Below are 17,495 nucleotides of genomic sequence, written 5' to 3'. Positions count from 1 at the left end.
TGTCTTCAGCCGATCGCTGTCATGTAAACGTCCCTTCAGATTATCTAGGTATGAGGTTTAGATGTGATACGAATGAATTTGCTTGCTTTTTTTGGGTTCTCTTTCAATATAGTTAAATATCTTTTATATTTATTTCTTTGTGGACTAATTTGATTCTACTCATCATCATTCAATTATAGATATAAGTTATGTGTAAATATTTGTAAACGTGTTCGTTTATTGTGTAAGTACAATCTGTAGATAATAAATCTACTGGCTCTTTCATTGTTAGGCTCTTCGCTCAGCAGCCCTTAACTAATAGTTCTTCTGTCAGGGAAAATCGACTCGTAATTTCTGGAAAATGAAGGCTTTCTTTCGTTTCTTTTCTAAATTTCCAGTAGCGATTTATATGTGTTTGTAAAATAAAGCCCTGTCTGAGGGGGCTACACTATCTCCAATGCCCTTTGGAGCTCCAGATGAATTTTATATGTCTCTGTATAAGCTATTGGTCAAACTGTACATGAAATATGAATACAATAAAACATTTATAAAGCGACAACTTTCAGGGGTGAGTTTTTTTTTACACACATCACACACATATATCCACATCAAGGGATATTCTGTTATCTCTCTATTTACATGGTCCTGAATCATACTGTAGATCAGGGGTGGGCAAACTCGGTCCTGGAGGGCCGGTGTCCTGCACAGTTTAGCTCCAACTCTGATCAAACACACCTGCTTATAGATAATTAGTGATCTTGAAGACACTGATTAGGATGTTCAGGTGTGTTTGAATAGAATTGAAGCTAAACTATGTAGGACACCGGCCCTCCAGGACCGAGTTTGCCCACCCCTGCTGAAGATCATACTCTGCCTTAAGGTTTGATCCTCTTTAAATGAGGAAAAATATGTGTTGATATTGATTTAAATCCAGTTTTTTCTTGACCTTTTCTAATTATATGATGTTAAAGAATATGTTTTTTAGTTAATGATGATGTTCCTGATGTAGAACAAAGATTGAGATGGAGAACAAAGGATTTTCACGTTTTGAGTGTGAATCATTCTCTCTCTCTCATTCACACACACACACACACGCAGACACACACGCACACACGCACACACACACACACACGCTATAGAACAGTAAACTGTACATACTCTTTGTTTCACACACACGCACACACACATACATGCTATAGCACGGTATAATGTACTGTACATACTCTTTTACCTCGCGCACATACAGACACAAATACTGGCCATGCTTTAGCACAGTACACTCTCTTACACAGACACACACATACACACAAATACATAGCACAGTATACTGTACATATCCTCTTTCACTCACACACACACATACAGTTGAAGTCAGGATTATTAGCCGCCCCTTAGATATTTTTTCTTTTTGTATATATTTCCTAAATGATGTTTAACAGAGCAAGGAATGTTCACAGTATGTCTGAAAATATTTTTTCTTCTGGAGAAAGTCTTTTATTTGTTTTATTTTGGCTAGAGTAAAAGCAGTTTTATTTTTAAAAACCATTTTAAGGTCACAATTATTAGCCCCTTTAAGCTATTTTTTTTTCCCCGATAGTCTACAGAACAAACCATCATTATACAATAACTTGCCTAATTACCCTAACCTGCCTAGTAACCTAATTAACCTAGTTAAGACTTTAAATATCACTTTAAGCTGTATAGAAGTGTCTTGAAAAATATCTAATGTTATTTACTGTCATCATGGCAAAGATAAAATAAATCAGTTATTAGAAATGAGTTATTAAAACTATTATGTTTAGAAATGTGTTGATTAATCTTCCCTCCGTTAAACCGAAATTGGGGAATAATAAAGGGGGCTAATAATTCTGACTTCAACTGTATGTGCAATAGCAGCAGTTCCCAACTGGGTGTTCCCGGCCCACAAGGCTGCCTCAGCGAGCTCTGTGAGGGCTTGCGTCATATTTTTTAGCGTCATATTTTTTCCCGGTAACAGTGTTTGCCACATCTACACATTTTAAGCACGAGATGTTCTATGAAATCCTTCATTTAATCGTCACGATGCTGTGAGCAGTGTTGCCATATTGGGCGGTTTTGAATTTATCTTAGCGGAAAAAAAAGGACATAGGTGGATAGTGAAAAGTGGAACATAGAACCCCCCTATTTAGCGTGATACTGGCTACCGTAACAACCCCCCCCCCCCCCACCCCCCGGTGATTTCGGCGACTGTCAGAAAATCATCAGTTTTTGGGCTGGAATCAGTCAGCTACATCTGGCAACACTGCCTGTGAGTTGTGTGCGACTGGCACCGCGTTCACATCACTAACGTGCATGCATTAACTGAGATAAAACTAATACTGCTGCTCGTGAAAAGACGTTAATGCTATTAAGATGACGTATGCACATAATAAGTTAAATGTAGGGCCAGACGGAATCTGCGGACGTTTTTTGCTATTTCTGCAGGGAATTTTGGTAAAAATCTGCGTATTTCTGCGGAATTATTTTGGGAGTATCATTACTAAAACCTTAATATGTGAAATAAAAAAATATATATTTTTAACTTGTATTTAATGTTTAAAATGCAAAATCCAATTAGATTCACTTTATTTGGTAAATAAAGCAAGTCTCTCATCTAATATATCTACTAAAAGACAGAAAATATTACTGGACAAACTGCTTTGTACATAAATCAGATGAACATTTTCATATTAGTCAATAATTTTACTGTAATTAATTTAAAAACTGAATAAATATAGATTTACACACATTTACTCAAGTAAATAAGCAGAATTAATGATGGGCTAAAAATCTGGAGAAAATCTGTGGAATTCTGCGCGCGCAGATTCCGTGTCGGCCTAGTTATATGTCAATATCATCTGAGCAATATCAGACACCACCCGTGAGAACAGCATAGTTATTATCGTAACTCAGTACATCTCATTCACGTCAAGCAGTGTGTGTAGGGCCGGTGAGTGCATGCAGATATTAGTTTATTTGTTCATTTTGATTAGTGTTGATTTCAAACGCAATAAATCTGTTCATACAAAAATGGTGGGTGCGACTAAGTTTTGTCTGGTGCTCCTAAATTTTTGAAGTTAGGAGTAGGGTTGGGCCGATAGAAGATGCCATCGTCCATTGCCGATGGTGGATAGACACCACGATGCTGAGCCGGCATCCCAATCCTCTGCTCCGCCCCATCGCAAATCCACTCGCGAAGAATACATACGTTTACATTAATACGTCTTAGCTTTAAAATGGCATTTTAGAACACAAATGATCCACATCTACTCTGGCGTTTCACCTAGCAATTCTGAAAAACACTCGGTCCACACTACTTCTGAAAACGCACATCACATGACCACACACACCGACACACCCACACTGTCATGTGCTCGAGACAGTGGGTCCAGGCAGTCAGTGGGTCAGTACACTGCTTCAATCTTTCGCTTTCTCGCTTGTACTAAGTAATTTTAGCGAAAACCTCAGATAGTGTTGGTTATGCATCTTTTTTATCAACCAAGTGTGTCGACACCATTATAACGACACAGATCACTCTGCCTACTCATGCCAGAGTCCTGCTGAAAAAATGATTGACCGGTGGTAATTTGTGTGTAACTTATCTTTATTCATTTATGATTTGTTTATGAGTAAAACAAAGACCATGCGGGTCAGGTAGTTGAAACGATAGGCTACAAATAATTAATTCGTTATGAATTAATTAATTATTCATAAATAATTAATTCACCGCCGCCTATGATGACAATGCCATCATCCATTGTGATGTTTCACATTAGACATCGTGCCAAATTGGTCGACATCGCCACACCCTAAATAGGTGCATCGGTGCTACCAAGAATAAAGGTTCATTTTGCACCCTGCTAAGTGAATGAAAACAAAAGGTTTAAATCTGAAAGTGCACCGTGTTTAAAACTTGATTCTTTAATGAAATAATCGACTCAGAGTCGAATAAATGAATCGTGTTGGGTTCGGCTCTTTTCCTTGAACGCATCAACATCGATAGAGTACATCACCAAATATGTGGATCCGGTAAAACGTGAACGTGCCTTTCCCTTTAGACACTAGTGGAACGCAGGGGATCATGGGATTGATCATGACATGAAAATGACGATCACTGACAGATGGAGAATGTGTAGAATAAAGGGTTAAAGGTCCTTTTCACAACAACACCACAGTACAGCCTGTGCTGCGTTTATTCGTGCCATTGTTCTGATGATTTATACAATAACCTACGCTGCAGCTCGGGATTTGACGGCAGTTTGCTATTAAAGGAAGGAGCAGCAGAGACTATTATGTATGGGACTTTGTCAGACTTTCATAGGGACTTTGTCAGTAACTGTTACGGTTCACATGGACCAGTTTTTTCTTCCTCCACATCATAACATGTAAGTGTCATTAAAATTGTTGCCTTGTTTTATGTAATTTGCTAAATTTGAGTTTAATAGTGTGTTGTAACTTGTAATCGCTCTGCATGGCTTGTAATCACGCATCTATTATAGATCAGCGCTTGTCCTGTATCTCTCAGGTTAAATCTGTATGGGGCTGTTCACATATCGAGTACAAAACCACATTAAAAAACGCCACGCGTGCTTCTTCCTTTACCGATTTAAATGCGTTTCTGAACTCGCGATCCTCTGCCGTTTGCCTTTGCTATGGTCACCATGAACTGTTCATACACACGACAAATTTCATGGTCAATTATTTAAAATAGTTCAGCTTTTGCCACTGTGTGAATTAATACTGAACGTGTGTCGTTGTTATTACATGAGGTTTGCCTTTAGAGTATAACCGGCCCTTCCTATAAGCGAACGAAGCGCCTGGTTAGGGCCCCGCCGCCACTAGGGGGCCCCCACAACCCGCTGGTGGTGCGAGTCGTTTTCTTGTTGAAATTTTATTAAATTTTATTAAAGTTGAAATTGTTTTCGTATGAAGGTCATGTGATCACCAGGAAGCTCGCAGCATCTCATTTCTCATATGTGTTCTGTGTTCTCGCGGTTCAAGTTTGTTCTTCCAAGGTAACCTGCAAGACCAACAACACAATCTCACGGCAATTCGTAACGTTTTGATTTAGAGGCTAATTCGTATAAATTCGTATGATCTAATTCGTACAAGTAAGTACGATTTGCTCATCACCCAACGACGGTTGGGGTTAGGGGTGGGGTTAGGTGCCACGCCTCCTTTTTAAAATCGTACATTTTCGTACAACTGAACTCATACGAAATCGTACAAATTAGCCATTAAACTGACAAAACGTAAAATACTTACGTTTCCTCGTGAGATCAGGCTGGCAAGATCGACCGGTCACCACAAGAACAAATACGTATATATACACAACCATGGCTTTTGCCTCATTGCCTGCCCCACTATATACCTGATTTATTTTGGAAATTGGACCACGAAAATTAAACGAAACTAAAAAAATGGGGGAATGAGGGGAAAAATGGGAAACATTTAATCAAAAACAGGCAACTTATATAAAATATTTAGATTTATTCTGGTTTTACAGACCTGTTTTTATTTTTTACAACACAATTTATTGAAATGCAATAGTACTGAAGTTCTTTCACTGACATGTTTTTCACACTGGTAATATTTTTCCTGAGACATGTTTATAAAAGTTATGTCCTAATTGAATTAATCATAGTAATATAAGCTCTGGACCCTGCATCTTATATGTAAGGAACAGGGAAGGAGACTGAAGGGAATATTATTGTGTTTGGGTATTATTAACATTAACTAAGTGTTTGTTGATTCCCTTTTTCTTATATGTTATTTAAATTCATATATTTCTTATTTACTTTATATTATTTGCAAATTGATTTTATTATTTATAGATCAATTTTTGAATGTTAATTGTTTTTTTTAGTCTTTAATGAGCTCAGAATGTGTATTTTATTACTAAATTATGAATTTTCACTTTTGGCTAATTATTGTTCAGTGTTGTTTCAATGCAGGGTTTTTGCTTTTGGAATTAATAAAACAAACAAACTCAACCTTGAATCTTTAGCTATAGAATCTTCGTTTTGTTTGCTAAATTAATGTTTTAAACACTCCAGAAGGATGCAACGTAGGAATCAATGGTCACTTTATTTAATTCTTCATTTTTGAAGCTGCTAGTTGACAGAAACAGAGCTGTTTTAAAATGTCCAAATCATTCAGACAGTTAAGTAGAAGAGATCAGGCTTTACTTTTCTGTTTCAGTGATTGTATTTAATAAGCAATATAATAATTGTGGGCCGGTTTTGCAATGGCAATACTCCACTATTTAGAGCAAGGCCCCAAAATTATTCCAAGTAGAGTAACATGCTGGTGTTTAACTGCATTACTTAAATGCATTCCTGCATTGGGCTCTCACATATACTCTGCACTCTTGAGTACTTCATAACCATGGTGGGCGTTTCTTTCTGTCTCACGCTCAACCCAGTTGACCAATCACAAAAGAGTGAGTCATCGGACCAATCACAGCCGATTAGCCTCAGAGAAAGCAGGCGTTTGGGAACAAATGAATTGCTGAACTAATCATATGGGAGTCGTTGGGATTATTCAGTAAAATAAATGCGTATTATAAGACAATGAAAGTGTTTTGACCTTGCACTCATATCAGCCTGTTGTTGGAGACCCCCAAAACCAACATATGACCTTTTATAATATTATATTTTATAATATGACATTTTATAATGCATAAAATACACACACACACACTATAGCACAGTATACTGTGAACTCTCTTAAACACACACACATACATACATGCTTTAGCTCAGTATACGGTGTACTCTCTCACACACACTATAGCGCAGTATACTGTATATAATCTCTAAAAAATACATGCTATATCACAGTATACTGTAGTACTGCACTCACTCACTCACTCACACACACACACACACACACACACTCTCTCTTTGGGTTGTCATGTTTATGTGCACTCTCCATAACTGTAATGATGTTTAGACTGTATAGTATATCCCTCTACCCCTAAACCCAACCATCTCAGCAAACATTCAGCCTTTTTACACTTTCAAAACACTTCATCATGTATGATTTGTAAGTCGTTTTCCTCATGTGGACTCAAAAAAAATAATACTGGTATTGCTATATTAGTGGGGACACAGTCCACACAATGTGAAGAAATACCAGAACATTTTTATTCGGTTTTATGTCGTTGATAAAGCACTGCAAGGAATCACCGATGTGCTGATATTCCGACTGAGACTTTACAATAGGTTTGCATGATTCATATGTCCAAACTTGAAGCAATGTCTCGCTGGATGTCACCACCGTCTGTCATAATGGTGACAGTACAGTACAGTAAGCTGGAATCCAGAAAAACAGTAGCAGCTAATACAGAAAATACTGAAAAGTTAGCAGGTGTTGATTATATAGCACGTAAATACAGTCGAACTATCTTTTGGGCATTTACAAAATATCTTAACTATGTAAAACATTGACCAAAAAACATTTGAGATACATAAAAAACAGTTGTATCATGTGTATATTGTAATTACAGTTTTATTGTAACATGATTTAGCCGCTTACGAAGAATGGTTACATTGTTTTGGTCCATGACAACTACATAATAATGCATCTCATCACAGCTACTGTAGTTAAAACACTGGCAGTTCAGATCTGTTCTGCTCAATACGTTTTATGTGCAATAATGGACCACAAAATCAGCCATTAAGGGTCATATGTATATTTTTTTTATTAAGATTTGATACGCTTAAAAGTGACGTTTACTGTTTGTTCAAACTACTTGTTTAAAATGAGCAATTCTTGAGTTTTCTTGCGACAACTTAATTATGTTCAATCCACTTAAATTTGTAGTTTTGTTAACTTCCCAGCAGGCGGACGACATCAAAAGAAGTTAATATTAGGTTAGATTTAGATCATGACGTCAGGTGACCAGAATTCAACGTCTAGCCAGCATCGAAGGACAACGTTATTTTGACGTCCAATAACGATGTCAAATTATGTTGATATTTGGTTGATTTTAAGTTGTGTTCTAAAGTGACCAAAATCTGATAGATGTCATAGTGGTAACGTCCACACAACGTCAAGGTTTAACATGATTACACATTGATATTTGGTTGATTTTAGGTTAATTTTATGTTGGACATTGACGCCGGCCTGATATTGGGTTCTGACGTCAACCCGATTTTAATTTCCAAACAAAATCCCACAATGTTGGGGTACAACGTCAATATTATGTCATGTTGACATCCTGTGCCTGCAGGGTTAATTTCTTCATGTTGTCTAAACACAAATGGATTGTGTGGAACCCAGCATTTGCGTTACATTATAGATGCCATTACAGTCAAATGTGTTGAGTCTAAAGTTTTATTAATGTGTTTAGAGGTCAGAGAGTTTGATAAAGCCTAGCATAGGGTTTTATTCTAATTATGGTTTTGTTTTCTTTTGAAACGTTCATAGCACTAGTCAGGTAAATAGCTGTCTTGTGCTTCATTCCCATCCTTCTGATTTATATTGCACTGAAAGGTTTTCACAAGTGACTCTATAGTTGTAGTTTCTTACATTCTGTATTTGGTAAATACACTACCTGACAAAAGTATTGTCGCTTATCCAAGTTTTAGGAACAAGAAATAATAAGTTGAATAACTAGTTGATCATTTGGTATTAAAATGATCTTATATAAAAGGCAAACGCCTCTAGATTACACTTATTTTACCAAAATTAATTATGATTATGACTTGATTATTAATTATTAAATTAGTACAGAAAAGGTCTGACCTTGCTTAGACAAAAGTCTTGTCACTTAACAGAATAATGTACAGTAGAGGATATAAAGTCATGGTGCAGTGTTAAAAAAAATAATATTGTGTATGACTCCCATGAGCTTGGAGGACTGCATCAGTACATCTCTGCATTGACTCAGATAACTTATTAATAAAGTCATCTGGAATGGCAAAGAAAGCGTTCTTACAGGACTCCCAGAGTTCATCAAGATTCTTTAGATTTATCTTTAATGCCTCCTCCTCCATCTTACGCCAGACATGTTTAATAATGTTCATGTCTGGTGACTGGGCTGGCCAATCCTGGAGCACCTTGACCTTCTTTGCTTTCAGGAACTTTGATGTGGAGGCTGAAGTATGAGGAGCGCTATCCTGCTGAGGAATTTGCCCTCTCCAGACCGATGTCAAAACTTTTGTCAGGTAGTGTTTATACAGTAAGCTAAAATGTCTCCAATCAACGTTACTGGTTGAAACCTTAAGTGGCAATAAGTTCTTAAAATGTATGGTAAGAGTCTTAAAAGAGGTCTTAAAAGGTATCAAGTTCCACTCTCTGCTTCTTGTATATACCCTGTGTAACCTTTTACTATAATTATATTAGAATCAAATAAACATATCAATCAATTTGGGTGATCCATGGTGTTTTAAATGACCAAAACCAAGTGAAAAGTAAAATTAGGTAATTTTAGTAAGTTTCCTATAATAACAAAATTGTGGCTAGTGAAAATGTATGAATTTTTAAAAATATCTTCATGTAACAATCTTCACCTAATATGCTAATGATTTTTGGCATCAAATAAAAATCGACCTTATTTTGGCTTGTGCAACGCCATTTTGGCTATATAAGACTGGTTTTGTGGTCCAGGGTCCCATTTGTGAAATTCATGGTACATCTCTTTTTCTCCTTTGCATTTGTTCCATTATTAGTACATGTTGATGTGTTAGTTGCAACACAGGCTCATTGTGAAAACAGCCTAATCTCACGAGAAAACGTAAGTATTTTACGTTTTGTCAGTTTAGTGGCTAATTCGTATGAACCCCACCCCTAAACCCAACCGTCATTGGGGGATGAGCAAATCGTACGAAAATGTACGAATTAGATCGTACGAATTAGCCACTAAATCATAAAGTTACGAATTGCCGTGAGATTGTGTTGGTGAAAACGTAACCCTGCGGACATTTCTGGAGACAGCGAATTATGTAGCCAGAGGGACGTATGGCTGCATTTAATTTTTTTAAACGAACGCTACGGGGCGGTGGGACGCCGTTCCTTTTCGTGCTTACCAGCTGACCGATTACCTCCATAGGGACGTCAATCCGGCTGCAACCAGTTTGTCCCGTATGTCGGCGGACTTGAGACGCAGAGAGGAGTTGGACCACGAAGACGGGGGTTCGAGTCCGGTGAAGAGCGGTTCCAAAAAGCAGGTAAGACAAAAACAGAATCCAAAAAATAAAACAAACAAGTGAATAGCAGGGTGAGAATGTGGTAAAATCTGAAAACATGGTAAAAAAAAAAAATCAGACGAGGGCTTTTATTGTTTTGGATTGCTTTTGAAACATGTTGGTTGGGCTTAGGGAAGCGGTTGGGCAGGTCAATCGATAAAATTGGTTGGGTTTAGGGAAGGGGGAGGGTGGGTCAGCCGATCGTTCGCTCAGTTAGTCAGAAAGTCTGTCAAAAATTGAGTTGACAGCGGCCTCTAGTGGGTTTAAGCGAGAACAGCAGGCGCAACTGGCACTCGCGAGGGAATTAGAGATCTCAAAAGCGTACACAGCGACCTCTGGTGGCTTCGCAAAAACAAAAACTGCTGAAAAACGTGCTGCCGAGACGTATTCCGCGATCTCCAGAAACGTCCATAGAGGTACGTTTTCAGAATGAGCCCGGGTTGGTTAATTAAGCTCTGTAAATATAATGAACACAATCTCTGCACTTATTTACTATTCATTATAGTCAGAATAACCTCTATATAAGAATACAGTTGGATTGGAGTAGATATTACACAAGCATTTCTATTACAAAGACATTTTGGACTATTTGTAAAAGCAGTTTTATGAAGGCTAGTGTTCAATAATGGCTACAATTCATATTCATATATAAGCACCGTAAATGTTTTTACGCAGATGGAGAGCCGATCCTCCTTATACACACATTACACAATTTGAGCCCCGAAAGCCTCTTTGTTTATAAAGATATAATGAGGGCTGTGTAAGAAATAGAGTTTTTATTTCTTCACTATCAACCAATTATGAAAAATGGATGCGTTCCTTTGCTTTAAAGTCATGTGCTGTTGTTCTTTCTCCGAATCAGTCAAATCACGTGAATTGATGTTAATTGAGCTTTATACTAATAAAGAGACACTGTTCGTCGGGTAGATTTTATAGACTCGATTTGAGAAGGAAACAGAGACGACTTAAACTGAAAATTCTGTCATCATTTACTCACCCTTGACTCATTCCTAACCTAACCTATTCTGTTGAACACAGAATAAGATATTTTGAGAAATGCTGAAAACCTGTATCCATTGACTTCCATATACTGTCAAGCCTGAAATTATTTAGACTCCTGGCAAATTCTAACTTAGAGTTACAGTACTTTTATCTAACCAGCAAGTTTTTTTTGTTTGTTTTTTTATCAGAGAGGCTTCTCACAAAAGATAAGACAATGTACATGGCTTCGCTACATTCATTCTTCCGTGGCAGGGCGCCACAGCAAAATTCATCCTGCCACGGCTACATTACAGCTTCTCATTCAAATCATTCAGTCGTTGTTTTTTTAATAGCGGGTTATAATCGCACCAAAATGTATTAAAAGGTAAGTGAATTATAACAGCGTGAACTTTTCTGTAATCGTAGTACTGCTGTGCGCTATTTGTTTAACCCTTTAAGGTGACATGCTGACTGACTGACAGGTGCGTGATGCATGAGGCTAGCAAACACGATGAAGCTTTCGGGTTAAGATGAACACAGTTTATATAAATATTCTTTATTTATAGATAAAGCTCTTTAGTTTTGCTTGCAATGACTTTATCTTGGTGGAGTTTATTCAGGAAGCATTAATACCGCTCTGTTGGTCTATTGGAGACATTCTTAAATCTTCCTAGCAAATCTAATTAATGTCGGAGACATATCTGTTACATAAACGTACTAAATCGCACTTCAGCAGCGTTTTTTTGAGAGCGCACAAGAAAATCTGCACTTGAGCAGCGAATATTTGAGGGGACGTGCAAGAAGTTTTGTGCACACACAGAGGAAATCGGCGCACAAGCAGAGATCCCCATTCTTGTATTACATAAATGCGATCTTGACTTGTAATCCTGCGCTCATCACTGAAATAACGCCATTGGTAGTTGATGGATCTGTGTAAAAGGCTGCCGCCACAGCTGGAAAAAATCCAAGAGGAAACACTGATGTAAGACAAATCATGTAGATGTAAGATGTACGATAAATAAGACGTCATTATGTCTATAATTATACAAACTCTTTGCAAATTGTCAAAGTTTATTGGAAAATCCAAAGTTTTATACTATTCCAAACAGTCCAAGCTGTTCTGAAGCATCTTAATTACCCTGATGTACTGGGGACAGCTGTTTTAATCAACTAAACAGGTGGAAAACATAAGCCCTCTGCTGTTGGTTTGTGGACAGTTATGGCTAAGACAAAGGTGCTCAGCGGCTGGGTCAGTTGGCATTTCTGTGTGGAGTTTGCATGTTCTCCCCGTGTTTGTATGAGTTTCCTCCGGGTGCTCCGGTTTCCCCCATGAGTCCAAAAACATGTGGTATAGGTGAATTGGGTAGGCTAAATTGTCCGTAGTGTATGTGTGTAGATGAGTGTGTATGGATGTTTCCCAGTGATGGGTTGCAGCTGAAAGGGCATCCGCTGCTTAAAAACATATCCTGCATAAGTTGGCGGTTCAAAGAAAATGAATGAATGTTTAACACACCCTCAGAAATAAAGGTACGCAGGCTGTCACTGGGGTGGTACCTTTTCAAAAGGTACACATTTGTACTTAAAGGGTCCATATTGGTACTTCAAAAGTATATATTAGTACCTAAAAATTTTGAAAGGAACACTTTTGTACTTTTTAGGTACTAGTTTGTAACCTTGAGGTATTAATATGGACCTTTAAGGTAGAAATTTGTACATTTTGAAAAGGTACGACTCCAGTGAAAGCTCGCGTACTTTTATTTCTAGGAGTGCAGAGCAAGAAAATTTTTACAGTATTTCCTATAATATTTTTTCTTCTGTAGAGAGTCTTTTTTGCTTTTTTTGACTAGAATAAAAGCAGTTTTTCAAAATTATTAGCCCACTTAGGTAATATTTTCTTTTCGATTGCCTACAGAACAAACCATCATCATACAATGACTTGCCCAATTACCCTAACTTAGCCTAGTTAAGCAATTAAATGTCACTTTAAGCTGAATATTAGTATTTTGAAAATATCTAGAAAAATATTATGTACTGTCATCATGGCAAAGAAAAAAAAACACAGTTATTAGAAATTAGTAATTAAAACTATTATGATTAGAAATGTCTTTCCGTTAAACAGAAATTGGGGGAAAAATGTACAGTAGGGCTAATAATTCAGGAGGGCTAATAATTCTGACTTTAACCGTATACGTGTCATATATTATTTCTTTCTTTTTCTTAATATGCAAGTCATATGCAAGAATGTCTTCTACCAGTTCCAAACATTCTTCAAAATATCTTCAAATGGATCAAAACATTTTTGAACCTCTTGATGGCTAGTAAATGTCGAGTTAAATTTGACTTAATTCATTTAAATTGAATTAACAATTCCTCTGCCACAATATAGTAGAAAAACAAATACTACAGAAGTCAATGGTTACAGGTTTTCAACATTCTTCAAAATATCTTCAAATGGATCGAAACTTTCTTTGAACCATTAAATGGCGAGTAAATGTCAAGTTAAACTTAATTTAAATCATTTAAATTGAATCAATGATCCCATTGACATACTATGGAAGTCAATGGTTACAGGTTTCCAACATTTTTCAAAATATCTTCTTCTGTGTTCAACAGGTTTGTGACAAGTAAATGATGAATAAATGATAACAGAATTTTCATTTTTGGGTGAACTGTCTCTTTAACTCCACATGTTAGCAGTGTGAATCTCTACAGACTGAAATCCTGCAGCGCCGCCTGCTGGACCTGCACTCTCACTGCAATACAAGAGCTTCACCATTTATTCATTCACTCAGTCAGTCCGTCTGCTGGCATGTGTATGTGTGTGAGTGTGTTTTTCAGCAGGGTGAGGATGACACCTGGTCGTAGTCGGGACACTTGAGCAGGGCAGGGTAACTGGCGTTCATCTGGAGCGAGGTGTCACTGGACAGGTCTGATGGGCTGCGTCCTCGTGTCCAGGCCTCAGGATGCAGGAACTGGCCCGAATAGTCAGAGCAGTTGCTCAGCCGTGGCCGGTAGAAGCTTGGGTGAGGCTGGTAAATCTCCTCCGCTGTGTAACGCTTCATGAACAGGTACACAGACATCACACCTGCACTCTGAACACAACAAAACACACACATGTACTGGGAAAATGCTCCTTAATGGGGTGAAAATGAGATGTGACATGATAAAACACTTAATATAACTTAATGCTTTAAGAAATGTATTTTTTGGGGAGCAAAGTATACAGTTTATTCAAATATATTCTATCTATAAAGAAGAATATGAGCATGCTAAATGGTATTTTATGCATTCCATTTTGGTTAGTATAGACTGATTTCACGCGGCCGCCATTTTTAAAAGCAAAATAGAGGCTGCGGTGGGAAGAAACCTGGAAGTATCGTTGGAAGTAACATAGGAACATTGTGTACCTGGCTTTATATCTTATTGGCGATGAGAAAGTGACACAATTTTATCATTTCACCGCCTTCCGAGTGACCCGACGGTCCGTTCTAAATGAATAGTGAAAATAAAAAGGGATACCAGAGCTCATTTTCAGCTAAGTTAAGGGAAATGGCACTAGTTAGCTAACATTTTCTTTCAAAGACACACGTTTTAGACGCCTTTTATCAAACTCAAGTTAATGAACAAATCATTTCACTATATTAGACTTGTAACAATACTGAATTAAAAGAAAAACCATCCCTTTCCTGTGAACATTTAAGGCACTGTTGACAGCTTTCTTAAAAGAGCGCTGATTTGCCATTGTGTTCACGTGCTCAACAGAAATGACTGTGATTGGCCGAGAAGGTCATCAGTTCACCCTCCGCTGTTTACCAAGTACAAACACAGTTGAGTGATCTGCTTGATGCCTCGACTGATCTTCACGGCTGCTTTGCGCTCTAGTGTCCGTGTATCTGTGTTTGCACTGGGTAAAGAGCGGTAAACTGATGAGCACTGGTACATACTATGGTAAATCAGCGGTGTTTATGAACGCGCTCAGCGGCGATTGAATGTTGGTGGGAAATGGATGTTTTAAATCTTCAGTACTGGCACAACACTATTACAGACAACATGAGGGAGGGCAACAGAGGACTGCAGTGTTTTATCGCTCATTGGGTTACATAGGCTGAAGCAGGAAAGTGCCCCCACGGTGTTTAACTGGTGCCACGAACTGAAGCCTAGGAGGACACTTAAGCGTATTACTCTTAAAGAGATTGTGATGTTGTTTGATGCTAAATTGCTTTTAATTTTTAACTTAAACTTGCTGAATGATATTAAAGTGATGTTTACAGCATTTCTGCATTTTGAAATCTCGGCAACAGCTGGAGGTTTGTAGTCTACGGCATGTTACTGCAGTGTTTACAGTGCTGGGCCTATACTTCCGGGTTTCTTCCCACCGCAGCCTCGATTTGGTTCTTTAAAATGGCAGCCGTGTGAAATAAGCGTATAATAATTGTGTTTTCCTTCTTGTCTTGAATTGCTAACTTGGTTACATCGCTTCAGTTTTTGATCTTGAGCTCTAATTCGTTGCTGAATAACCAATCGGACTGTTCTCTCCAGCCTAAAATAGGCTTTGTGACATCTGTTCTGTCTTGTGACAGAGTCTGCTAGTTCAGTTTAGTCCCACTTCAGAGAAACAAGTGAGTTGATGTCACTACAAAATCCAAGCTGGTGTAAAAAAACAAAACTTTAAAAAGCATTGTCGGTTACAAGGGTCTAACTTTGGTTTAAAAAGTGAGGGGTACACAAAATGAGGGAAAATGTTTTCAATTTAAATCCCATTTACTGCATTTACCAGGATTTTCCACACTTTCATGAACAGCAGACTCGAGGACTTTTTAAAGCACCATTATTTTAAATCAAGCCCTTTTGTAAATCATGCCCCTGCATATGTAGTGCCATGAAGGTCCTCATTTACAGTTAATATTTACATTAAACATGACAGAATAAAAGAGCGGGATGGTGGCTCAGTGGTTTGCACTGTCACCTCAAGGCAAAAAGGTTGCTGGTTCAAGTCCTGCATGGGCCTGAAACAATAGTTTCAACCACAATACATGTTCACTTTCAACTTTCACCAAGGTTTTTTTTAGAGCATGCACGCAACATTATTGGATGCAGACCATGGCGATGATAATCACACACAGCTAAAACATCATAAAAAGTGAGGATTTTGAAAAGTGATTTGCCTTTGTAGAGCAGTACTGAACCACAGAAAGAGCACTGAACAGTCATTATGCATAACACTTTTTTTTTCAAATTAAGAAGATTCAAACACAATACCTGTTAATCCTCCTAAGATGGAGGAATTAGCTTAAATTGCACTGAACCCGTTGACATCCCTTTAATCGTATTTTATGATAAAGTTAGACTGAAATTACAAGCCATTCGGGCTGAATTAACAGTGTGAGGGAGTTCAGATCATTGTGAAGTCCATTATAATGGAGACAATGACAGAATGATGACAGTAAATGGATGCGTTTTACCTCAGTGAGCAGGAAGGAAATGGCAGCAAATGCAAACGACCAGCCGTATTTATAGCTGAAGTAGGCCTCGTTGCTCTTGGTCCGGTTGAACATCTCGTCGTTGATGCTGGAGATGTAGAGAACCAGCCCCACCACCAGTGACAGACCTAAGCGACACACCGACATCAGTCTGAGAGTACATCTGGATGAAGGACAGCAGGAGGAAGTTTATAGTACCTGACAGGATGAAGAAGATCCCCGACACAAACGCCAGGATGGTGCGGTGAGGACGAATGTGACCGATGTTATTGAGCACGAAACCGATGAACATGAAGAACAAACTGACCAGAGGGAATGGTGTGGCTGAACGAATCATCTCTGAAAAAAACAAACAATGATCACACAAATATCACAGTTCAGTCGCACCAGCTATAAACTAGAGTTGTGGCAAATATTGTCCCAAAAATTATAGGAAACGCACGAGAACACAGGGAGAACATGCAAACTCCACACAGAAATGCCAACTGACACAGCTGAGGCTTGAACCAGCGACCTTCTTGCTGTGAGGTGATTGTGCTACCCACTGCGCCACCGTGACGCCCGTTTAGCAGACAATCCATACAATTTTAAATAAAAGACACACTTCAAATCACCAGAGAGCAATACAGTGATGCCATGACAAGTCTACATGTATGTTAGTTTAGCTATTTGTTGTTGTTATTATTATTATTGAGAATATTTAATGATAAAATATGATTAGGGCAGACGAAAGTAATATGGGAAGAAAGTAACGAAGGGATTTTCTCAAACATTTTCCGGACAACATTTGCTTTCTAGGCTATAACAGCACATTCAGCTGATGGACATGATGGAGCTGCCAAAT

The 17,495-nt window shown here is 38.0% G+C and overlaps 1 protein-coding gene across 1 annotated transcript in view; it reads right to left on the bottom strand.

Moving 5' to 3' along the window:
- Positions 1-13,791: 13,791 nt before the first annotated feature.
- Positions 13,792-17,495, bottom strand: part of LOC130219927 (voltage-dependent calcium channel gamma-5 subunit) — a 22,995-nt gene continuing 19,291 nt past the window's right edge. Inside the window, exons 4-6 of the mRNA XM_056452438.1 lie at positions 16,850-16,990; positions 16,634-16,779; positions 13,792-14,263 (exon numbers count right to left, since the gene is read on the bottom strand). Coding sequence (XP_056308413.1) covers positions 14,006-14,263; positions 16,634-16,779; positions 16,850-16,990 — 545 coding nt within the window. The 3' untranslated portion in view covers positions 13,792-14,005. The remainder of the gene's footprint in view (positions 14,264-16,633; positions 16,780-16,849; positions 16,991-17,495) is intronic.

Source organism: Danio aesculapii, chromosome 3, assembly GCF_903798145.1.
Source record: "Danio aesculapii chromosome 3, fDanAes4.1, whole genome shotgun sequence".
In the NCBI taxonomy this organism is placed as follows: domain Eukaryota; kingdom Metazoa; phylum Chordata; class Actinopteri; order Cypriniformes; family Danionidae; genus Danio; species Danio aesculapii.
The sequence above is the reverse complement of the archived record's forward strand: the minus strand, read 5'-3'. Positions and strand labels throughout refer to the sequence as shown.